The following is a 25,550-nucleotide window of genomic DNA, read 5'->3' on the forward strand; positions in this document are numbered from 1 at the left end:
TCTTCTGGCATACCTTTTGATCTTTCCTTTCTTTCTTACCTTTTAATGCCCTTTTGCTTGTTTCATCTGTGTGCTGTTATCCTGTTCCTTTGTCACTAGTGTCTAGTACATCAGATCTGTTTGAAGATTGTAAATTAGATGGCAGATACTCAGGAGTATTTTGGCTCTTACAGACTAGTTTTCATTTTTTCCCGCTCTATTTAATAGTTGTTAGTTAATGGTCTCTTCCACCATCGACATCTGGCCTGGTTCTGACTGCTGCTAGTTCAGTCACATCACCATCGTCTCTTTCTTCTGATGTAGTCAATTTGATTTCTATGTGTCTTGGAAGGTAATAGTAGTACATATAGTCATTCTTTTGGATATTTACTCTTTAGAAGTCATTGATCTTGGAAACATTGTTAACATATTTTCCAACTATTGATTGTTTTTCTTTAGTTCAAACTTTCTACATTTCAGTCTTAAATAATCAGTGTATCATGAATTCATGTTTTAGACTATTTCAGTTTACAGAAGTTGGTAATAAAATCTTCAATTTCCTTACCTTTGGAAGTACGGTTGATGTTGGTATATAAATTGGAATAGTAGTTTTACTAGCCTGTTTTCTTTGTTAGGGATATGGGGATTGTCCTATCTTATAAAAAGAGAAAAACTAAAAAATACTGTTGTTGATTGCCTTTGAGTTGAGCACGACTCACGGCAACTCCATGAACAAAAGGCCTGAAGCCCCTCTACAACTGTCAACATTTATTAAGGTTCATAGAGTTTCTGGAAGCATGTTGTTGAGGAAGTGGATGCCACTCCTGCTTCCAAGCCTGTCATAGTATGTTATGTGCCATTGAGTCGCCTGCGATGTATAGCAGCTCTGTACCCTTCTCTGTCCTCAGCCAGTCTCACTAATTCTGACACATCAACCCTCAGCGCCCCAGTTACTGTACCAGTCCATCTCATCCAGGGGTCTTTCTCTCCTGTGCTGTCCGTCCACCCTTCTGAGCATGATATCCTTCTCTAATACTGATCTCTCCTGAACATCCAAATTAAGACAGTGTCGGAAAAAGGATTGACCATCCACTTCTGAAATATATCTGTCCTTTGACAAATTTCTGTACAGCAGAGCACACTTAAAGTAGACTAACAGTTATGATTTTTATTTGTAATATGTAATACTTTTTGTGCCTGAATAACTCATTTAATGGATATTTAGAGTTTTATTCGCCCCTTTTTTCCTTTTCATTTCAGTGATTCCAAATGACGTTGCAAGTAGCCCTGTGATTTTAGGAGGCCCACCGCCCAACGTGACCAACAGCTCTGGCATGCTGGCAGTCCCGAGACCAAATGTGTCAAGTAATTCTGAAATGCTTGGAGTCCGCCCATCCCTTGTTTCCAGTAATTCTGGGGTTATTGGTGCTCAGCCACCAAATATTCTGAATAACTCTGCGATTTTGGGACTACAGCCCCCGAGTGTGTCGAGTGGCTCAGGACTTTTGGGAGTGCTTCCTCCAAACATGCCTACGAACATGCCTGCTACTTCTGGACTTGTAGGAATACAGCCACCAAATGTTCCCAATCCCCCTGGACTCTTGGGAACACAGCCGCCACCTGGGCCTCAGAACTTACCCCCTCTAAGTATCCCTGCTCAAAGGATGCCTCCAATGCCAATGTTAGACATTCGTCCTGGAATGATTCCACAGGCCCCTGGACCCAGATTCCCTTTAATCCAGCCTGGAATTCCACCTCACCGGGGGCTCCCTCCCCCCTCAGTACTCGAGCCAGCCCTTCACCCACCACCTCGTGGTCCTTTTCCTCCAGGAGATCTTTTTGGTCATCCTGAAAGACCTTTCCTGGCTCCTGGAAGGCAAGGTGTTGACAGCGTTCCTAATCCAGACAAAAGGCTGCCGCTTGGGAACGAGAACATTCAACAAGAAGGTGATCGAGATTACCGCTTTCCTCCTCTGGAAGCTAGAGAAAACATCAGCATGCCTCCTCCGGTGGCTGTTAGGGAAGTTGTCGGGCGGCCTGTCGACCCTCGTGAAGGCCCTGGAAGGCCTCCGTTAGATGGTAGGGACCACTTTGGAAGACCTCCTGTAGATATAAGGGAGAACCTCGTGAGGCCAGGTGTAGATCATATTGGTCGAAGAGACCATTTTGGCTTTAATCCTGAGAAGCCCTGGGGCCATAGAGGAGATTTTGATGAGAGAGAGCATCGTGGTCTCCATGTCTTTGGTGGTCCCAAAGGTTTACATGAAGAGAGAGGCCGATTTCGGCCTGGAAACTATAGATTTGATCCTAGAGGTGGTCCTTGGAACAGAGGATTTGGACAAGAAGTTCACAGAGATTTTGATGACCGCAGAAGACCCTGGGAGAGGCAGAGGGATAGGGATGACAGAGATTTTGATTTCTGCAGAGAAATTAATGGAAATCGACTTGGAAGAGACAGAATTCCCAACACCTGGGTCCCACCTCCCCATGCTCGAGTTTTTGATTACTTTGAAGGGGCCGCTTCTCAACGAAAAGGGGATAATGTGCCTCAGGTTAATGGTGAAAATACAGAGAGACACGCTCAGCCACCACCTTTACCTGCACAGAATGATCCTGAACTTTACGATAAACTGGCATCTTCAAGTGAGATAAACAAGGAGAAGAGTGACACAGTTGCTGATATAGAAAGTGAACCAGTGGTAGAAAGCACAGAAACTGAGGGGACATAATCATCACTCAGTAGGTAAAAGATACGTTTTGTAAAGTTGTCATCTCGCTGTAATAGATTAATGGCTGACTGGACCATAGGTGTTCACTTTTGTCTGCCAGAATTAAGTTAATCTGATGTTCATGTTCACCTTTCTCTTAAAATAATTGTACAACTGACTTGTATAGACATTGTTCTTATTATGAACATGGTAGGTAAACTTTTTTTTTTATTTTTCTGGTAAACTATAAATATTGCCCCAGATTCTTTTAACTTCAAGGAAATGAATAACAGCTTGTCAGAGACTTCCTATGGAAGAATGTGGTTTTTAGATACTACTGCTAGGTTGGATATGGTAATAGATATATTTCAAAATAGCAAGTGGTGGTATATCTATCTTACCCATATCTTTAGGCTGCTGCAGAATTTTAAGGTAATAGACAAAGCTGTGATATTTTATGCAAAGACTGGCTCTAGATACTTTGAGGAGCACAATACAGAGATTGAAAAAAGTGGTTTTGTAAAATCTACACTGTGGTCTCTGTTTCTCCAAAGTAAGTGTCTGTGATTTGTTCCTCATACTGCAGTGAGTGAAAAAGAACAAAGAAAACGACAACAAATATTAAAATACCTTTCATTGTTGGGTGAGTTTTGTTTTTAGATGCCAATAAAACTTATTTGTTTGATAACAGTGTTCTAGGAATTGTATTTTTTCAACCTACAAAGTCTTAAAACCTCGCATCAAAAGCAGCATGTGCTTAGTTGCCAAAGTTGACTGTTACTCCTAACGGCAACGAAGAACTCTGGTGGACAAGGCTTGGACTGTGATAGAAAAATCACGCAGTCGTGTTAGGTGTATGTGCCCTCTGTGCCTTAGTGCTGTGCGAGCCGTACGCAGGTTTCTGTTTCTCTGTATTTATCTTCATGCACGTAACAGAGAAAAATAGAAAATTGAGACCATTTAGATGATAAATTTTTTTTTCAACTTTGTAGAAAAATATAGAAATCGAGTCAACACTGCTCGTAGTATAGCCCGTGATCTTTATGAAGGTAAAACAGGAAGTCTTGCAGAGACAAACATTGGGAGCTGGCACTTCTTTTGCAATAGAGTCAAGCGTGAAGCCAGTCTTCACAGAAATGCTTGCCTTGTTTGGTGACACTTGATTTTCTCTTCTCCATAGAGAACAAGCACTCAGGTATTTAATGTTCATTTGTCTGAAGTGAATTTCAGAAGTGCAGAATTAATTAAACCAAATGTTTGTCGATAGAAAATCCCTGTATCTGACATGCACAGTTTCTATGACCTTTTTGAGCAAGCGCTGGTGATGCTGTGCAGATTAGCCAGTACGGTTGAGGGAGCAGCAGAAATATGGGGGGTAATTTCTGCTTTGTTTTTGCTTTATAGTTTTTATTTATTGGCTGTTTGCTTTCCCTCTGGGTTTTACATATATATGTGTGTTCATCGGCATTCTATTTTATGAGTATACATTTTGTTTTCTGTGTATTTGCTTTAAAATTCCAAAGCTACATTTATCAAGCTTCCAAAAAGTGCTAGAGCTCACCAGCTATTTAAAAATGGGATTTGTTTTGCTTGCTTCTAATGATCTAAAGTGTATCTCTGGTAGCCTAGTGATAAGAAGCTGTGCTGCATTCTCGAAGGAATGGAGTTCAAGTCCAGCAGCTGCTCTGCAGGGGAAGGATGGGCAGTCTCCTCTTGTGTGATTTACTGCCTCTGAAAACCTGCTGGAGGGTGAGCTATGGATCGGTTCCAACTCAACAGCACACAACAACAATAATCTAGAGAACTGTAAAACTTTTTTTTTTTGAGAACTGTAAAACTTTTTAAGTTTCATGGCCAAATAAAGTTTTATGTCTGTCAGGTCTGAATAGGGGTAGAACATAATCTAATCTTTGAAAAGTGGGTGAGACTAGCAAATTGGTATTTCTCTTTAATGTGATGCAATAAAATCACTAATTCAAGTTAGTATTGGATTTTTCTTAGGGTCAAGAAAGAGCATATTGGTATAAAGTATTAATACTTAAGAAGAATTCACCTTTCTTTAAGGAAATCAGACTGACTTAGATTTCTCTCAACTTGGTTGAATTTATTACTTTCTTGTTAAGTCACTTGTCTTTGGGTGAAGTAGAAATAAAGTGAGCAGTAATTTTTGCTCTGAGACTTCCTCATCGTCCACGCAGGGGTGCACTGGTTGGGGGTTGTAGTGATGAAAGGTCAGTTGTGATGAGGCTCTTTGGAAAGAGCCTTGGGAAAAAAAGACCAGTGTGTTCTGTCCCCATTTTGCCCTCTCTTGTTGAGTAAAACATCATTCTTCCTCACACTGGATTTCCATAGTGGAGATTAGCAGTCTACCTTTCCCCCCCTCAAGTGTTAGAGAGAAACGTGGTCCTATTTGATGAGTTTGACAGTGATCTTGTCACATTCCTGATGATTTTGATCATAGGTTGTTCACTAAACTGTTAGCAATTAGAAATAAACAAGGAGTAACCAGCCACTGTAATGAAATGCAGTAACTGCACTAGAGATGAAATCACTAAGCGTTTTCATTTGTAGCATGTTAGAAGCCCTTCTGCAGTGTGTCTAAGTAGGCATACCTGTAAATTTTGGAATGTAGTTTATTATGTCTAAATAGTCCTTAAACACTGGGTTCTGCTTGTAGCATTTCTGTTGTTGTGTACGGTCGAGTTGGAACCAACCCATAGCTGACCCTTGGGTGGGTTCTCAGAGGCAGTAAATCACACAAGAAGAGATTGCCCATCTTTCTCCTGGAACAACTGGTGGTTTCAAACCACATACCTTTGGGTTGGCAGCGCCGTTCCTTACCGCTAAACCACAAGAGCTCCCGATTTACAGGATGACATGCATATAGGTGTATGTAATAGACTTTGCTTCTTGGTAGATAAACTCTTCTGTTAAAAGTCTTTGCATTTCTGTATGTGGAGTGAACAAATACATAGATTTTCAATGAAAGATGAAAATAGTGTAAAATTATTTGAAACTCTAGAAATTACTTCATTTAACATTTAATTTGAAAAGGTTTTGTCTATTTTTTAAGATTTTATAGTCTTTATCACTTACTTTTGTCATGAGAGCTTTCACTTGTTTCATAAAATTTATTTACTATATTTCTTTTAGGAAACTTTGTGGCTGTAGTCTGTAGGAGGTTAGGCTGTCAACCGAAGGCTTAGCCTTTTGACAGGTCAGACCTCCCAGTGGTTCCCTAGGAGAGAGATGGGCGTCTCTTCCGTGTGATTGACAGCCTTGGAAACTCCAGCGGACTCCTCTGTGAGTCATTTCCAATTTGATGGCAGTAGGAGAGAATCCGAGGTTTCAGTTAGAGAAAAAGATTATAGCTTATGGAACCACATCTTTTATTTTGCTGGGTAGTAATTTTTGTTGAATTGAAAAGAAAAAGTTATACCTTTTCATTTCAAAGGACTCTTCTTTGGATACCTTTTTTATCATACATAAGAGTTCAGTTCTGTCACATGAGACTCACCTGATGGCATCCAACACTGATGACAAGATGCCATGAACTGACACACCACTTAAAAATACAAAAGGATCCCAACAACAGCTGCTAGTAACTGAGAGATTTCTCTGATTCAGTGCTGTGACAGTCTACAGAGTCAAAATCCTAGAAAGAGGATAGTGAAATTGATATTCAGTTTAACAGAATGCTTGCATTTTTTTTGCTATACAAGGGAGATTGTATTTTGAGTTCCTGTTGATCTAAACCTAATAAGTGAGTTAAAGATCATTTTCATTTTTTCTCACTGTATGTGTGTTTGATTGGCACTAAATTTTATGGACAAGACTATTTTAATATTGTACCCATTGTGCCTTCACCACTATTAATTACCATTTGTTATTTTTTTTAATGTTGACGTTTGTTTCAAATATGTAAAAGAAATGAAACATTAACATTTTCTCTTTAAAAATAAATATTACTTAATGAACGTGGAAGGAGAAATGAAGTATATTAATTTTTAAGGTCGGCAAAATGAAGTCCAAGTTAGGATTTAAGGGTTGGCGCTAGTATTTAAGCCTTTGGGCTGCCCCTGGTGTGAGTGCACTGGTCCCGCAGGGTGGAGGTTTAAAAATCAAATCTAGCAAAATTTTCTGAACTAGAGTATAAAAGTAGTGCCTGGATTAGCTTCTAAATCATAAATCCTCAATGTTGTAATACTTCAGCAGACAATTCTTGACTTGTTCATGTGTGATTTTTCTAGTAAATATATCTTGAAGTATGAGATCATAGATCAGTTAGTCTCTAAAAGTTTTAAATGTTACAACATTTTTTTAAGTTGTCACCCTCTAGCGGGTTTTCAGAGGAAGTAAATAGGATGGGATTGCCTTTGGAGCAGCTGGTAGCTTCAAACCCTGTGCCTTTGGATTGACAGTTCAGCATCTTGCCTCTAGGGTAAAAGGTTTAAAAAATGAGATTTATTTTCTGAATAAGATAAATTTAATGCCCTGGATGAATTTCTCTTGGGATTGGGGCTAAACCTTTAAATGGCACACACATATTGAAAACAGTTTGATATTCACCAACTCTGTGGTTCTCATCCAGAAAATGTGTGACAGAATCACCAGTAGAACTCTCTTCATATAATTGAAGTATGGTCACCAAAGATGTAAACTAATACAGGCAAGGGTGCCAAAGCTTCATTTCCCATACTTTGAATATATTGCTAGGAGAGGTTGAGAAAGATTGACATGGGGACTGCAACAATGGGCTCACGTGTATCAGAAATGGTAAGGATGGCACAGGATAGGACAGGGTTCAAGGCTGTTGTTCATAGGGTCACTGTTGGTCATACTTGACCTGCTACGCCTAAAAACAACAGGTTAATTTTGTGTGTGTGTTAAACACATAATTCCTTCTTTGTTGTATATATTTCTAAAAACCCTCATTTTAGTGAGACTAAGAATATATAGATATTTATTAAAACACATTTAGGATTTTTTAGGGAGTTCTGTATACAGAACAGATCATCTGGGAGGCTGGGCTCTATGAGGAGAAACGTGGCATCAGCATTGGAGGAAGACTCATCAACAATCTATGTTATGCAGATGACACAACCCTGCTTGCTGAAACGGAGGAAGACCTGAAGCGCTTGCTGCAGAGGGTCAAGGACGGCAGCCTTCAATATGGATTGAAGCTCAATATAAAAAAGACAAAAATTCTCACCACGGGATGAAAAATTCTCATGGATGGGGAGGAGATTGAGGTTATTAACAGCTTCAGTTTGCTTGGCTCTACAGTCAACACTCTTGATACCAGCAGCCAGGAAATCAAGAGACGAATTGGCAAAGTCGGCTGTCAGGGACCTCTCTAGAATACTGAAGCTCAACCGTGTCAGTCTGGAGACTAATATGCTCCTGATCCAGCCATAGTATTTGCAGTTGCTTGCTATGTGTCAGGGAGCTGGACAATGACTAGGGATGATGATAGAAGGAGAATTGATGCCATTGGGCTGTGGTGCTGGAGAAGTATTTTGAATATACCATGGACTGTCAGGAGAACAAACAGGTTCATCCTCGAGAGAGTAAGACCAGCCTTTTCCTTGGATACAAGGATTCTGAGGCTTCATCCGACATACTCTGGGCATGTGGTAAGGAGGGACTAGTCCTTAGAGAGGGATATCGTGCTTGAAGCGGTGGAGGGACAGAGAAAGGGAGACTACCAATGAGATGGATTTATACAGTGACTGAGGTAATGAGGTTAGTTGTATCCGAGACAATAAAGTTGGCACAGGATAGAGCAGGTTTCAGGGATGTTGCACATAGGGTCGCTGTGAGTCACAAGTGACTCAACAGAATAGAACAGAACATTAAGAAACCGCACTGCCATCCAAAGGCACACAGTTTGAATCCACCATCTGCTCTGCAGGAGAATGGGCAGTGTCCTCTCGCTTGATTAAGTGCCTTGGAAAAACCACTGGAGGGTCAGCCATGGGTCACTTCCAACATGATGGTACACAGCATCCCTAGCATTTTCTCAGCACCATATACACATGATTGTAGAATGTGATGTTGGAAGTTGGATAAAAAAGTAAAGTCCATTTTATCATAAATGGTTTAAAACCAACTATGAATCTAAAACATTTGATAAGAAATGAAAGCAATGTGAAAAGGCTTTGTGGGAAGTGCTGTGGGAACTGGGTTTTTTTTTACTCCTCAAACTTCCGTAGACTGCTTTCAAGGAAGGTGTACTTGATATCATATAATTTTAGAAATTCCAGACATAGCCTATTTTGGGCCAAAATGCATTAATTGGGCCAAGACATGAGGACCACTTAGATATGTGTTAAACATTAGAATTGAATGTTAAGTCAGACTTTTCTTTTGTTACAAGCTTTGCTTAGACTTTTTTCTTCCCCTTTACTTGGACTCTCCATTCAGTGCGTAGCCTTAGAATTAGTCTCTCTTGTTCTAAATAGCTACTGGTCTGTCTTGTTCTAAATAGACAGCATTTAAAGATTGAGTGGTTCAGAACTGCAGGTGAGTCCATCTTCATGTCGTCTGCTAGAGTTTATGCTTCAGGAGAGAGCCAACCTGTCAGGAAGAGACGCGCATTGCTGGTGAGCCTGTTTGGCCTGACTTAATAATCACAGCTGCCTCCCAGTGACCTGGAACTAGGAGCTCTGGTGGCTTACTGATAAGGCATAGAGTTGCCAACATTCATATCCACCAGCTGCTCTTGGGAGAAAGATGGGCCGTCTCATGCCATGCGATTTTCTGTCTTTGAAAAGCCTCTGGAGGGTCAGCTGTGGGTTGGTCCCTACTCAGTGCTACCCAGAAGCAGCAACAGTGGCCCTTGTGTATCACCGGTCCCTGCTTTTGCCCTCCCCCAGCGGATTCCCCTGTGAGGAGCTGTCCCTGGTTCCCCCCCTTCTGCCTTAGAATGAACCCTGCAGTCTTCCTCTTCACTGCACTCCTGTTGTTCATCCATCCCAAGCCGGGACTGTCAGTTGTAGTTACTCCTTGTAGAAACCTGGCTGAGTGATTTCTGTGGACAGACATCATGAGCATTTTCACGATCTTGCATTTATGAATTTAGATTTTTCTTCTGTAAATAACCAGTTACAGAAGATAAAACAGCACAGATTTTATTTCTTTGTTTTCAGAATTGGCTTAAACAGTTGTTTGTATGTCTTTGGATGTGTCCTGAGCCTGTGTGAGCATCATTTCTTAGTGGTAAATTACAGTATTACTGTTATTAATGGTTAGGAAGCAGGGGTGACATCCACTTCCTAAACAGCATGCCCCTGGAGACTCTATGAACTTTGAGAAACAATTTGATAAATGATGATAGTTACTGAAAGGCTTTAGGCCTTTTGTTCACTCATTGGCAGTCAGCAACCATAAAAACAGCATTTAAAACATGACTACTTAAAAAAGAAAAATACAAGTACCTACATATCCCGTCACTGTTGTAGTGACAGTATTGACAGGTGGTTTATAAGTCCCTGTTCCTGACTGATTGCAAATGATAAAGGAATTTATTCCTGTCTCAATATCACCACTTTGGATGGGAAATGGGCGTGGTTGTGGTTTAGACTTCTAGGTCTTTAAAAACGTTTTCCAGCTGACTGCTCAGGTACTTGTGCTTTTTCTCGGCAGCAGCCCAGGTCTGTTTACTGGACTGGCGTGCGGCCCGCAGGCCCAGTGACTCGCTTGGCTTAGGAGATGACTGGGAGCTCATTGCAGAAGGAGCAATGAGAAAGCTTCCTCCTCTTCGGTGATTTTCTAAGTATATTCAAACAGTAATACTCTAGTGGTTAAAAATAACGATTTTCTTATTTAGTGAAGTTAGAAAGCATGTTTATAAGTAGATTTTTTTTTTTACATGCTCAGCTTACACAAGATGTCCACTTCTCCTGAGCTCAAGTCAATGCTAAGATTGTTAGCCATTGAATGAGCTATTTCTGTACCTGAATCTAAATCACTGTGTGAGAACCCAAATTTAGAGGAACGAGTTCAAATTTTATTTTCCCCCTTCATATGAGACTTTGGGGTAAAAAGCATTGTCAAATAAAATTCCTCAGAAGAGAAATATTTGGATAAAGGAGTGACACCTTATTGAAGGTCTTCGTTGCTTTCTCTGACCTCCACCTTTGCCAGCTTGATGTCCTTCTCTAAAGACTGGCCCCTCCGGACCACATGCCCAGGGTATGTGAGACTGAATGTCACCATCCTTGCCTCTAAGGAGCACTCCGGTTGCACTTCCTCCAAGATAGACCTGTTTGTGCTTTCGGCAGTCCACGGGACAATCCGAGCTCTTTTCCTTTGGAAGTTACAAAGTGTCACAAGGACAAGAGTTTCCTATATTTTTCTATATATTCCTGTAGTTTCGTGTGTGTGTGTGTGTGTGTGTGTGTGTGTATACACAAAAATTGTTGTAGTTATTTGCCGTTGAGTCACTTGCGACCCTATGTACAACAGCCCTAAACCCTGCTCTATCCTGTGCCAGTCACACTGTCTCTGACACACCCATCCTGATTACTCCAGTCACTGAATCAATCCACCTCATAGAGGGTCTTCCCCTCCTGCACTGTCCCTCCACCCTCCCAAGCATGATATCCTTCTCCAAGGACCGGTCTCACCATACAACATGACTAAAGTATGTCAGATGAATCCCCAGAATCCTTGCCTCCAAGGGGCAGCCTGTTTAACCCTCTCCAGGATGAATCTGTTTGTTTTCTTAGCAGTCCATGGTATTCTCAATACTCTTCTCCAGCACCAAAGCTCGAAGGCATCAATTTTCCTTCTATCCTTCCTAGTCATTTTCAAACTCCCTGATGCACAAGTGATAGCAAAGACCGTGGCCTGTATCAGAAGCACCTTACTCTTCAGAGAGACACCATTGCTCTTCAGTACATTGGAGTGGTCCCTCCCAGCAGACTTTACCATTGCAATCCGTCTTTTAATTTCCTGGCTACTGGTGCCAAAAGAGTGTTGACTGTGGAGCCAAGCAAACTAAAGCTGTGAACAATCTCAATCTCTTCATCATCCATCCTGATGCTACCGATTGGTCCAGTGGTGAGAATCTTTGTCTTCTTGACATTGGGCCTCAATCCATATTGGAGGCTGCAGTCCTTGACCCTCTGCAGCAAGCGCTTCAGGTCCTCCTCAGTTTTGTGGTGTTTGGTTTTTTTGTGTTTTTTTTTTGGGTTGTGTACTGTCTAATCCATTCCAACTGGCACAGAAGGAGATTGCCCCTTCTTCTCCAGCAGAGCATCTGGGGGATTCGAACTGCACAGCTTCTTGCCACTAGACCACCAGAGCTCCCTAGTTCCCTGTATTTTTTAAAATCTATAATTTTTTATGAGTAGTTAGGAAATTATAAATACTTGATTCTTTAGGGGGATAATAGAAAATTTGCTAACTTTTCTGTAGAAAGTTGCATTTGAAGTGGGAAGTTCCTTAACCTGGTTACAGCCTTCGTATCTCTGCCATTTTAAAAAAAGAGGAAGCCCCTCTCTCTGCCCTGACAAGAAAGGTGGGGATGATGTGAAGGGTTGATTTCTGTGGCAAAGGTTTTACCCGGCAGTCTGGAACAAAGGCCTCGGGCTCTGGGGATGCTCTGATAGTTTAGAGCTGTGGGCCAGAGGTAGGGCTGCTTTTGGGGGCCCTTGAAGCCACTTAATATCACATGGACTAGCTTTAGGGGAGTATAGGAATAGTTTCTTATGTACCATTGATGCCTGACCCCTAGTGGGTTTTCAGAGGCAGTGACTTGCATGGGACGAGATTGCCTGTCTTTCTCCTGTGGAGCAGCAGGTGCATTCGAACCCTGTGCTTTTGAGTTTACACACAACTCCTTATACCATGAAGCCATGGTGTAAGAATTCCCTAGGTGTGGCCAAGTCTCAAAAACTCTTCTCACACATAGTTCCAGAGACTTGTATGAGCCTGATATGTTGGGATTCATCCTTAGGCCCTTCCGTGTTTGAGTCCTTGTTTCCTCTTCGTATCCCTCTCCCACACACAAAGAAAACACCTTTTTGCTTTGCTCATTGGCCTTTCCAATTTAATCAGCTCTTTATTCCTATTTGGAAGTAGTTCAAAGTGGTTAGTGGCCCAGTTTAAAAAGAGGAGTTACAGGGCACAGCCAGGCGTTGTTGTGGTGATTGCACAGACCCACTCGGGAACCTTAAGTCGCATACCTGTTGTGACAAGGAGAGACTGAACCAAATTGAATTTTTACTGTAAATATTTTTCTGTTGCTCATTGAGACTGACCTTTCTTTCTTTACATTTCTAAATAATATTCTAATAATAACAACTCCTAGATAAAAAGGTGGTCACACAGGTGCTGCATTATAAACACTACAGTTAGCTGGCAGCTGGAAGGCGGTAGGCCCGAGTCCACCAAGCTGCCTCAAAAGAGGAGCATGCTAGTCTGCTTTCACAAAGAGCCGTTGGGAGAGGTGTGGGCTGAAGCTCTGCTTTAACACATGGGCGGTGGTAGTGACCTTGTGCTGAGGTAGAGGCCCCTGATAGACACACTCCTAAGAGCGTGCTTGTGTGAGGGTGCACGGATACCTTGTCCGCAGAGAACTTTCAGCACAGCCTTCTCATTTTCTTTAGGCCTTTTTAAAAAAAAAATTGTGTGTGTACCATCAAATCAGATCTGACTGATGCAGGAGGAAATTGCTCCTCCTGCAGCGGAGCATCTGGTGGATTTGAACCACATACCTCTGGGATTGCAGTGCAGCTTCTTGCCACTAGGCTGCAGTACTCGTCTATCTTTTGGCATTTTCATGACAGAGCCGACCATCATAGCTGACTCTCAGCAGATTTTCAGACTGTAAACCACTTGCCTTTGAGTTGGCAATGCAGCTCGTTACCTGCCGACGCCATTTAACCGCTGGCTTGTTTTTAATGATGCTGAGGTACTTTTTTCAAGTTCTTCAGCAAAGCCGGATGCATTTTCTTTTGACCTTTTTTACAACGGAGTTTTGACTATTAGATAACAGATGCCCTAAAACTAGTATTTTTCTTCCTCTGCTGGAGTCTTGTTTGCCAAGCTTGTACGTCTTAGGAATTTGATCTCTGAAGTCCAGTATTTTCTTAACAAGGTCAACTTAGTGCTCATTAAAAAATTTCTCCTTATAATGGTCCCAGAAATTAATATATCCTCGGGCTACTGGTTGAGCATGTGGAAGATAGCTACTTAAAATTTTCAAGGCAATTTCTGAAAGCTAAAATAATAGTAAATAATAATATTAGTAAGGAATTATGCTCCCATCCCAGAAGCGCCCAGTAGGAATCCACCATCTGTTCTGGGGGCGGGGTGGGCAGTCTCATGAATCAGTTCCAACTCGACAGGATGTAAGAACAGTAGTCTTTAAGATTACCACCTAAGTGCTCTTAATAGCGTCCCTGCTGTGGTTCACTTTGTGGATTTGTCCACTTTCTTTAGCCTTCCAGCAAAGTCTGAGACAGCCAGCAGGTAGTGGAAGCTGAAAGGCTCTGGTGAGCAGGCAGGCAGCAATGGGTGGGACTAGGCTGAGGCCAGGCCTGAACGCCACATTGGACCTAACTGTTCTATTTCATGTCAAGCCCTTTTTTGTGGCTGTTTTTTCTTAAATAGCTATTTTATGGACCTAATTTTGGCTGTTCTAATTTGAGAACCATTCCTCCAAGGACTCCTGGGGACACGTGGGTTAAGAGCGCAACCATTAACCAAAAAGTTATCGATTTGAACCCAGCTGTAACTCCACCAGATAAAGTTGAGGCAGCTTCCATAAAGGTGATGGCCTTGAGAATCCCATGGGGCAAGTCTGCTCTGTCCTCCATGGTTGGGGGAAGACAGCTCTTCCTCAGAAGCTGACCCTCAGGCTGGTTTCTGGGGCTGTTAATAGCTCGGGAGGACATTGTTCATCTCTTCCCTTGGACTACCTGACCCTAACAGGGTCAGGGTCAGGGTCAGGGCACACGGCCTTTACTTAGCAGTCCTGCTCCCTGTGGACTACGTAAGGTCACTCAGTGTCATTAAGAGTTGAGGAATTGACACAGTGGAAACAGTTTGCTTTTGACTTATTCTAAACTCCTCCAAGAACCCTTGTGACACAGTGGTTAAAGCGCTTCATTGCTAGTGCAAAGGTTGGCCCAGGAGCAAGACCTTGCAGTGTGCTTCTGTGTTGATTTACAGCCTTGGAAGTCCTGCGGCACACATCTGCATTGACGGCAGTGGAAGGTGATGATGGTAAATGCTGAGCATAGACCTCTGAGATGGTGGTGAAAACTTTCCTTGATGGAACTTGGCCCCATCAAGTAAACCTTCTGTGTGCGTCTGCTCAGCCTGCTGACCGTGACCGTACGTAACTATAGGAGTATCCTGTTGTTAGACACCATCTACCCTGTGCACAGCAGTTCAAAGCCTCGCCCACTCCTTCGCCGTCTCACAGTCTTGATGATGCTTATGCCCATTGCCGTAACTACCGTTTCAGTCCCCTCTTCATACAGTCCGTGTCCCAGTTATCAGTGGATGCTTTCAGCTGTTTCTCCGCGTTTGGACTCTTGCTGCACCCATAGATGAAGCATCCCGTATTGGGGGGAAGCTTCACTCCATCTGAGCCGTGAACTGGATGCTGGCTTTCGGAGGCAGCTCTGCCCCAGCTGCGTGCTGTGTGCCTTCCAGTCTTCGGGACTTGTGCTCAGGCGCCGCGTGGGACAGCGGAACGCTGTCCTGGGGTTCTCAGGGACCCGTTATTTCAGAAGTGGATGCCAGCCCTGCTGTTTGATCTGGAAGCTCTGCTGAACCTGTCTCCCATTAGTGACCCTGATGGATTTAAAACACTGGTGGCATAGTCAACATCACAGCAGTGATAAATGACAGATAAACGAGAATCAATAGCATTTTTAGTGCTGGAGCTGTGTGTGGTGTGCTGTTGAGTTGATTGATTCCCTCTTGTAGCGCCCCCATGTGACAGAGTAGAACTCCCCCATAGGGTATTACAGACTAGTATTTATGGGAGCCGGTCACCAGGTCTTTCTCCTGAAGCAGCTGGGTGGGTTTAGACCGCCAGCCTTTAAGTCAGCAGCCTGGTGCCCCCCATGCCTACGCTGAATGGCTCCGTGCACAGTGTAACCTGGAATTTGCCTTTGTAATGACAGTATTGCGACCCTGGCATGCATACTTTCAAATTTCCTCATCCTACTGACTTTTCATCTGTGATTAAAATCTTGGATGCTTCAAGGGAGGGACATAAATTTAAGATCTTTTTCCCTGAACCTTGCACCGTAGGGGGAACCTCTGAGCCTAGGCTAAGTTAGCGTCTAAATACTCATCATGAGAGGTGGTCACATTATTCCACTGCATCGCACTAGTTTTTATCTAGAGCAGAGGTTACAGAGTACAACCTGTGCCTACGGTTTCCTCCTTTCCCAAAGGCACGCCTATGTCTGTTTCTTGTCTGGAAAGACAGCCCCAATACTGCTGATTGGACTCTTTACTCTTGTCCTACAATTATCCGTATTTCTCAGGCACAGTTAGTGTTAGATCTGAACCCATTTACTCTGGTCCGAGAGGATTTCATTTCCGTAGACATTCCTCGACTGTGAACACCATCCTCTCAAGTTGCAGTGTTTTAACACTAGGCCACCAGAGAGGAGAAAAGTTTTTAAGGGAATAAAATGGGAAAGAGTGGAATCAAGACTTCTATTATGTTGCTTTTGTTGGGTGCCATCAAGTTGTGTCCAGCTTCCAACTCACAGCAAGCGTGTCCATGTTACAAATGATACCCTTCCTGTTGCTGTGGCATCTTGACAGTTGTTGCCAAGCTTGATTCCTCTGTTGCAGCCTCTCTCTCAGTTCCTCTTGTTGAGGGTCCCCCATTTTTGGATGAGCCTCCACTTTACCAAGAGTCTCTCCTGATAATGTGTCTAAAGTCATTCATCTCCTTTGATCGTCCTTAGTAGCTGTTCAGCTGTCCACGCCTATGAGGCAGTTCACCGCACTGCGGCTTGGGTGAAACACAACCTCGTTCTCAGGGTTTAAATTGTGGTTTAAAATTTAGTTGCAAATTTAAATTTTCGTTCAACTATGCATATACACATTTTGTTCTATTCATTAATATCAATGCCTACAACGAAATCACACTTTCCCGGCTTTGTTCTCCATTCTGCCTTCTCTGTATCTTGCTGCTTCTCTGTGTCTGTTCCCTTTCTTTTGTGATTTTGTGCTTCTCTTGCCCTTGCAGTGTGTTTAGTCTCCCTTTACATCTTTCCATCTTATTATTTCTAAAGCTAAAGACTCTTGGTATCCTAGTGAGTTGTGTGTTGTCCTGCCACCCAAAATGTCAGGGACTTGAATACACCACCTGTTTGGTGTGAGAAGAACAAAATATTTACACCCTTCCAAGCCTCATGGGGGCACGGTGGGGAGGTGCAGGGTCCGCTCCAGGCCAGTAGGTTTGGAGTTTTGCACCAACTACCTTTATGCTGACTCCAGTTTATCGCCTGTAGGACAGAGTAGAATACTCTAGAGGATTTCCAAGGCGCTTTGCTTTCTAAGGAAGTGGATTGCCTCCTCTGACTCGCAAAGCAGCTGGTAAGATTAAACGCCCACTATTTGGTTAGCGGTGGACTAATCGCTGGGCCACCCGGGCACCTTGAAAGAATTTCCTCCTCAAAGAGCATTCCGGAGCTTGCTTTAGAAAAGAGTGCACCTTGTTTAGTATCTGAATACTCCCAGCTTTTCTTTTGACATGAAAAGGAGGTTAATTTCATGTTCGTGAAGTAGTCAGCACTAAAACGAGCATGTGATGTAGCCCAGGTGTACCCCGATTACACAGCGAGAGGATTGGGAAGGACCATGGGAGCCAGTGCATCTGGCCTTTCACGTTCTTTTCAGTATTGATCACCCTCAGTTGGATCCACGGTTGTTATGTTAAAGTAAAATCAGACTCGGAAATTTGTCCGTTTGGGGACTTCCCTGAGCCTTGGCTCTTGAATTGATTGCTTAGTAAAACCTGATTTGCTTAGTTAACATTGCCTCTGGAGTAACCTGATTGGGAACTCTGAGTCTGTAACATGCCAAGTTGCTTTCCTAATCAGCACTTTAAAACTCAAGCCAGGTGTGATATCCTTAAGTCCACTGGGTATAATTGAATTACGTATGTCTATTGTTGGGGCTTCGTCTGACATACTTTGGACATGTTGTAAGGAGAGACAAGGTCCTTGGAGAGGGACATCATGCTGGGTAGAGTGGAGGGACAGTGCAGGAGGGGAAGACCCTCTATGAGGTGAATTGATGCAGTGACTGGGATAATCGGGATGGGTGTGTCAGAGGCAATGCAATTGGTACAAGATAGAGCAGGGTTTAGGGCTGTTGTACATAGGGTCGCTATGAGTCGTAAACGACTCGATGGCACATAACAACTACAACATTGTTTACCGAGTCAGAGCCAACTCATAGCTGATCGTCTGGTGGGTTCCAGAGGCAGTAAGTCAAACTGGAGGAGGTTACCCATCCTCCTTCCAAGGGGTAGCTGGTGGACTTCGAGATTGCAGCACAGCTTCTCGGCCACGAGTTATGTCTAGACTACTCTTTAACTACAATGAAATTCCCTTTCTTAGTTTTTATACCTTTTCGCCTCTTTTCAAATCATCTGCAATTTTTGTTCTGTTATTTGGTTTTAAAAAAAACATAGACAAACAGCTTTAGGGATGACCCTGACTGCAGTGTACTTGTTTTCCCTCTTTGGATGCAGGCCTGGGTATCATTTTGTAGTCAGGTTTAGATTTGACAAAAATGCTTTACTTTGTTGGTGACAGATCAGCGGCCTCACGTGTGCAAGGCCGTTTGGATTAGCCTTCGTCTACACCACTATGTAGAATTAGGAAATTTCACCTTAACTTTTTATGTCCTTCATAGGGCATATCTAATAGTGAGTCCAACTTCATATGCCTTATTTGGAAGATAATTATTAATATATGCAAGGAGGGACTAGTCCTTATAGAGGGACATCATACTTGGGAGGGTTGGAGGGACAGCGCAGGAAGGGAAGACCCTCTTTGAGGTGGATTATTCAGTGACTGGGGTAATTGGGATGGGTGTGTCAGAGACATTGCGATTGGCACAGGGCAGAGTTTAGGGCTGTTGTGCATAGGGTCGCTATGAGTCGCAAGCGACTTGACGGCAGATAACAACAACAATAACCACAATCCCAAAGTATACCGTTCATGCTTCAGAATAACTTCAAGTGGTTGGAGAGGCAGGAAGCAGGCGCGTTGAACCATCATGAGACTGTATAACCAAGAGTGTGGCCTTTATTTTGAGGAAAGAAAACACGCCTGCATGCGCTTGTTCAGCAAGTTACTTCAACAGATGAGAATCTTTGCCGACGGCAGCTGAGCTTGTTTGTTGAATGTGTTCGTGTGATTGATGTGTGTTGTGTCCCATTTCATTTCTTCAGAAGGATATTTCAATAACCAAGCCCAGCTCAGCCAGTTGCATATGAACTTGCTCGAGTAAATGAATCTAGGAGAAAGGAAGAGAAATTTCTTGGGCAAAGTTTCTTTGTGATACACTCTTGGAACATTCCTTTTTATGATTTTAGTTGTGGGGAGATCTGTCATTGTTAGGTCCCCGTTCTCACACGGTAGCTCTGTCCACCAGAATGAAGCACTTCCGTCCTGCTCCGTCTTCACAGGTATTAACGTGCTGGAGCCTTTGTTGCACCCACTGTGTTGGTCCAGCTTGTTGCGCATCTTCCTCTTTCTTGCTGACCACCTCCTTCGCCAGGCATGACATCTTTCTCCTGAAACTGGTCCAAAGTCCACGATACTGCCTTACTGGGACTGTGTATGTATATGTATGTGTGTTTGTATGCATTTACACACATAATGTATCTCTCTCTATTGCACAACAGACACAGTTGTTAGATGCCTTTGAGTTGACCACGACTCACAGCGACCCTCTAAACAACAGAGCTGAACCTTACCGTATACACATTTGCCATTTTAGCCATTTTTAAAGTGCAGAATTACTGTATTTGTGCAGCTGTCATCAATCCGGTTTATCCTGTTTAATTATATGGATGCCATTGCCTAAACTACGCTGAACAACTGCAGTTAACTATCTTGTTCTGAAAATCATAATATTGTTAAAACGTAAGCCAGATTTTCAAATGGCAAGAACTGTTTAGAAGATAAAGTTTATGTGAGCTGTAGCTGCTTTCAAAGTCTTACGACCAGCCACTTCTGATCGTATATAGTAATTCAGCTTCAGGACTCAGGTACACAGTCAATTCCCCCCTCCGTGAGTTTAGACATTCATATGGGCTCATACGCAGCAATGTAGGAAAGTTAAGATAATGGTATTTAAAAAATGGAACAAAACCCTCATTGTTGTGTCAGAACTGAGGCCTAGCTGAACCTCACAGCGGGTTTTCAGAGGCTAGAAATCTCACGGGAGGAGATTTTCCTTCTGGAGTCCACAGAGGAGCTGGTGGCTTTGTAATACCTGCCTTTCTGCTGCAGTGCAACTCCTTATCCAATAGGCCACCAGAGCTGCCTCCTATGGAATGGTTGCTAGGTCCTGTCGTATTGGAACTGACTCAGAGCTGACCTTCCAGCAGGTTTTCAGAGACACTTAATCACCCTGAAGGACACTGACCATCTGTCTTCCATGGAGCAGCTGGTATATTTGAACCGCATACCTTTGGTGGTTCAGTCCAACTTCTTACAGTTTGAACCCTCTGGCCACTCTGTAGGAAAAAGATGGGCAGTCTCCTCTGTCCGATTAACTGCTTCTGAAAATCTGCTGGAGGGTCAGCTCTGAGTTGGTCCTGACCCCCTGATCAGCACTGCCTGGACCACCGCCTGTAGTTTAGGAGGGCAACCCTACCCCCAGAGCGCTCGTGACAGTAGAGTCTTTGTTAGGCTGTTCAGTGAGGTATGACTCATAACTACTTCTGAACAACAGATTGTATTCTGTCCTGTGCCATCTTCAAAAATACTGCAAAGGTGATATCTCATTAAAAATAGCAGATTGTTTCACTTCTGTGCGTCAAATAAGGACATGTTTGGTTTTTTAAATTTTTTTGTTCAGTTAAATTCTTTTAATTTTATTTTAATAATTTTTAAAAATAATTTTAATTAACATTTGCAGAGATTTTGGCTTTCCATTCATTCATTGCTGTACTTCTCTCCCCGCCCAGCCCGCCCCCCCACTCCCAGGTCGCTCCTCTCTTTGAAAAGTAAAAGAAACCACTCCCTTCCTGGTACATAATCCCCCGCACCCCTCCCACCGCCCCAAGTGCATTCCACTATGCAACCTTAATTGTGGAAGAACGCGTTTTGATTAGAGTGGTGGGTAGCCTTGTAGACAGATAAGGTATTAGTTGCTTTCCTGTTGAAGATTTTTCAAAATTTTAATAAAATTGTTTATTATTCAAGAAGGAAGAAAAAAAAATGAGTGGCTTTTCACTCCTAAACTTTTGTCTTGGCAAACAAATAGTTCCCCTAAGCATTAGAATCTTTTCCAAGACGCCCTCATTTTGTACTTTTTTTCGGAGGAAGGGTTTTTGGAAAATGTCCTTCGGTGCATTCTTCAAAGTCACGTTCAGAGGTGTCTACTCACCAGCACACACCCTATGCCTGCTGGGCGCTCAGTCTGTAGATTTAACAGTTGCTGTCCTCCTCAGAGACAAAGCTCACCTCTCCCTGGCCCTATCTCCTGCTCGCTCAGTACACTGCTTCAGTGGGTGCCTTTCCTCTTTGTCCTCTCTCCCTTTTCACTGGCTGCATTTTCCTATTTAATGGGGCCAATTTTTTCACACTTAGAAAAATAACGAATTTTTTTTTTTCTAATTCCTTGTACTCTTTCCCTAGTTTTTAATTCTCTCATCTTTTTTTCTGTCTTTCTTGTCTTTCTTTCTGTCTGTCTTTCTGTCTTTCTTTCTTTCTGTGATCTCAGAAAACGGAAAAGCTCATTACCATCATTTCGGAGCTGACTCGTAGGTGACCGTCTGGCAGGGTTTGTTGTTGTTGTTGTTGTTGTTAGGTACCGTCACGTCGAGTCTAACTCATAGCGACCTTATGAACAGCAGATCTGAACCCTGTCCTATCCTGTGCCATCCTCATACCTTCTGACACACTAGAGCCCATTGTGGAAGTCACTGTCGATCCACATGGTCAAGGACCTTTCACTCCTTCACCAGTCCTCTGCCTTTCCAAGCATTATTTTCCTATCCAAGGAACAGCTTCTTCTAGCAATATGCCCAAGGTATGGCTCTAGACACACTTGTTTCTTTCGGCCGTCCATGTTCAGCACTGTTCTCCAACACCACAGCTCAAACGCATCAATTCTTCTGTCATCCTTATTCATTTTCCAGCTTTCAGGTATATAGCCAGTGATCAGAAAGACCCTGGCCTAAGTCAGATGCACCTAAGTCCTCAAACTGACATCATTACTCAATAATTTGAAGAGGTTTCTGCCTGCAGGTTTTCCCAGTGCCATACATCTCCTGATTTCCTGACTGCTGGTACCAAGGGTGTTAATTGTGGATCCAAGTAAGATGAAGTTATTGACAGATTCAATCTCTTCTCCATCCATCATGGTGTTGCCTATCAGTCCAGTGATAAGAATCTTTGTCGTCTTGACATCGAGATGCAATTCATACTGAAGACTGTATTCCTTGATCTTCTGCAAGAAGTGCTTCAAGTTCTCACTTTCAGCAAGCAAAGTTGTATCATCTGCATAACACAGGTTATTGATGAGTCTCCCTCTGATTTGCTGTCATATTCTTTTTCATAGAGCCTACCTTCTCGAATAATTTGCTTAGCATACTGATTGAATAGATAATGGAGAGACAACACAGCCCTAACACACTCCCTTCCTAATTTTACACCATGTAGTGCTCCCTTGCTCTGTTCTGAGAACAGCCTCCTGGTCTAGGGATAGGTTTCTCCGGAAGTTTCTCATGAGTGCGCTGGGATTCCCATTCTTCTCAATGTCAGCCACAACTTGTTATGATCCACACCGTCAACTGCCTTTGCATAGTCAATAAAGCGTAGATAGGCATTCTTCTGGTATTCTTACTTTCAACCAGGATCCATCTGGCATCAGCAGTGATAATACCTGGTGCCATGGCTGCTTCTAAATCCTGCTTCTGGAAGTTCCTTATCTGTGTACTGTTTTCAGCCATTTTTGAATGATCTTCAGCAGTATTTTGCTTGCATTTGATAGCAATGATATTGTTTGATAGTTTCAATTCAGTTGAATCACCTTTCTTGGGAATGTAACAAATATGGACCTCTTCGAATCCATTGACCAGACAGCTGTCCTCTAGATTTTCTGGCATAGGCTGGTGAGCGCATCCGGGGCTGCGTCTGTTAATTGAAACAAGTCAGTTAGTATCCCGTCAATTCCTGGGGCCTTATTTTTTTACCAATGCCTTCAATGCAGATTCCACTTCCTCTTGCTTATATGGTACTTCCTGAAAGTTTTCAGTGTTAGTTCTTTCTGGTACAGTGATTCTGTGTATTCTCTCTATCTTCTTTTGGTGCTTTCTGGTCATCCAATATATTGTCCATAGCATTCTTCAATAAACCGGTGGGATTTAGAGGCTGTAAATCACATGGAAAGAGAAGGATCTATCTCCCACAAAAGAGGTTTAATTCAAACCACCTGCCTTTGGGTCTGCAGTGCAGTTCCCTACACACCACACCAACACAGTGTGGTGTTTTTCCCCCTTCAGTCTGCTGGAAGTTGTTCAACACGTGTGGGGGGGCGGCGTGCGTATGTGTTAGAATACACCCAACCCCCCAAAAAAAGTATGAGACTGCTTCATTTTTAGGGTGGCATTACTTAGTCATCTCTATTTTTAAACATTTTCCTTCCTTTCAGACAGAATCTTTGCCGCAGCAGCTCCCTCCCTTCTAGGCCAGCAGAGCTCCCCTCTTCTTTAACTTTGCAGACTCCCCTCTGCCTGTATCAGGCATCAGTTTTTGTCTCATCCATGTGTGAAGAGATCACTTAGGAGCGACATAGGTTGGTTGCGGTATTGATCCCCAGTCTCAGCTCTGCATGATGTCTAGCTAGCTAGGTACGCCCATCAGCAGCATCTCAAAACTTCACACCCAAAATATTTTCTTTCCCAAATGCTACCCAGAAAAGTTCATTTACCTCTTAAATGCGTGTTTCTGTTGCGATTACCTTATCATCTCTTTGCTTGCTGGATCCAGGGCTTCTCACCCCTTTCCCTCACTGGACACCTGAAATACAGTCTCCACAGTGCAAGGGGAGTATCGTTGCCGGCCCTGTCACCGCTCGGCCTGTCACGCCTGGGTTGGAGCAGCAGGCAGTTGGTTGACTTCTGTGTCTTATCCTCGGTGGCAATGAACGTGGTGGCACTAATTTTCGAAAGGAGAGTGAAGATTATAGATTAAATACACATGAAGCACATCAATAAGCAAATGACGGCTGCGGCTGCCACTGCTTAGTGATCTCATCATTACTGTAACATACACGTGAGCACAGTTGCCTGCTCCAGCCGCCTTCTGATGGGAGAAACTACCCGCAGAGCCCACGCGACGTGTGATTGCGTCTGACCTGTTTACCTGACGAGCACCTTAACTCAGGGCTGCCACAGAGGCTGTCTCGGAGCGGTCCGGTTTGTGATTGCTCCAGGGCACTTTCCACTCTCTCTCTCTCCTGAGACGCCATCCTCCTGCATCCTCTACACCTGAGTGCAGAGTCGAGCAGAGCCAGGCCAACCCACAGCCGGGTCTCCTTTCCTTCAAAATTGGCCGGGCTCCACGCACAGCACGTCTTCCTTACGGAATGCTGCAGTCCTGGTCTAATTTCTTGGATTTATGTGCACTTTGGTTTGACTTAAGTTTTGTGGGTTGTTTTTTATTTTCTTTTTTTAAAATGAGCTCATTGAGGACAGCAGTCAGATCTTACTTAATGCTCCTTGGTAAAGTGTCTACATTCATACTGTCTACATTTAGGAAAAATATGTTGAAAAAGAATGAAAAGAAGTGAGAAGAGTCAGAATCACCCTTGAGTTCTGAAAATACTCGGTTCCTTGCTACGCAAAGCCTTGGAATGGCAACATCTGTATCACTCGGAAGTTAGAGACTGAATCCTGATCTTCATCCCAGAGCTACAGTATCAGCGCCAGAACCCAGCGTCTAGAAAGCCCCCTGGTGGTTTCATACCCACTGGTAGCGAGCTGCTCCTTGCTCCTAGGGACCCTCTCTGGGCTTTTGTCTTCGTGGCAGGAGACGGCCCATCTTTCTCCGAAGGAGCAGTGTGAATTTGAACTGATGAACTTTCACATAGTGGTGTGTCCAGTGACACACTGTGTCACGAGAGCTCCTTCATGGATATATAAACATGGAACATTTTTTAGCAGTTCTCTAATTTATTTCTCTTTTCTTCGGGGATTCAACAAATGTGGATTCAGCCATGTTCAACCCACACACATGACTTATAGATACTTTGAATGTTTTTGATGATGAGAAGATATTTCACTCAACATAATGTCCTCCAGGGTCATCCATTTTGTATAATATTTCATGAGTTTCTTGTTTGTTTTTAGTGCAGCGTAGTATTCCATTGTGTGACTATCCTACAGTTTCTCTATCCGTTCATTTGTTGATGGGCACTTGGATTGTTTCCAGCTCTTTGCTCTGCTTGGGTGGCAGTTCTGGTTTCTTTAGGACATATTCTTAGTAGTGGATTTGCTGGTTCAGATGGTGTTTCTATTTGCAACTTTTTGAGAAATCGCCATACAGCCTTCCACAGTTGTTGCACCATTTTCCACTCCCACCAACAGTGAATAAGGATTCCAGTGTCTCCACAACCTTGCCAGCCTTT

The 25,550-nt window shown here is 43.1% G+C and overlaps 2 protein-coding genes across 2 annotated transcripts in view; both read left to right on the forward strand.

Moving 5' to 3' along the window:
- Window positions 1-3,375, forward strand: part of SCAF8 (SR-related CTD-associated factor 8) — a 66,302-nt gene extending 62,927 nt beyond the window's left edge. The window contains exon 20 of the mRNA XM_006882808.1: window positions 1,240-3,375. Within this exon, the coding sequence (XP_006882870.1) occupies window positions 1,240-2,708 (1,469 nt within the window). The 3' untranslated portion in view covers window positions 2,709-3,375. The remainder of the gene's footprint in view (window positions 1-1,239) is intronic.
- TIAM2 (T-cell lymphoma invasion and metastasis 2) overlaps window positions 2,016-25,550 on the forward strand; it is a 537,146-nt gene continuing 513,611 nt past the window's right edge. The window contains exon 1 of the mRNA XM_006882752.1: window positions 2,016-2,722. The gene's annotated coding sequence lies outside the window, so the exon portion shown is untranslated. The remainder of the gene's footprint in view (window positions 2,723-25,550) is intronic.

The sequence above is a fragment of the Elephantulus edwardii genome, unplaced genomic scaffold, assembly GCF_000299155.1.
Source record: "Elephantulus edwardii isolate Elephantulus edwardi_28Jun2011 unplaced genomic scaffold, EleEdw1.0 scaffold00024, whole genome shotgun sequence".
Taxonomy (NCBI): domain Eukaryota; kingdom Metazoa; phylum Chordata; class Mammalia; order Macroscelidea; family Macroscelididae; genus Elephantulus; species Elephantulus edwardii.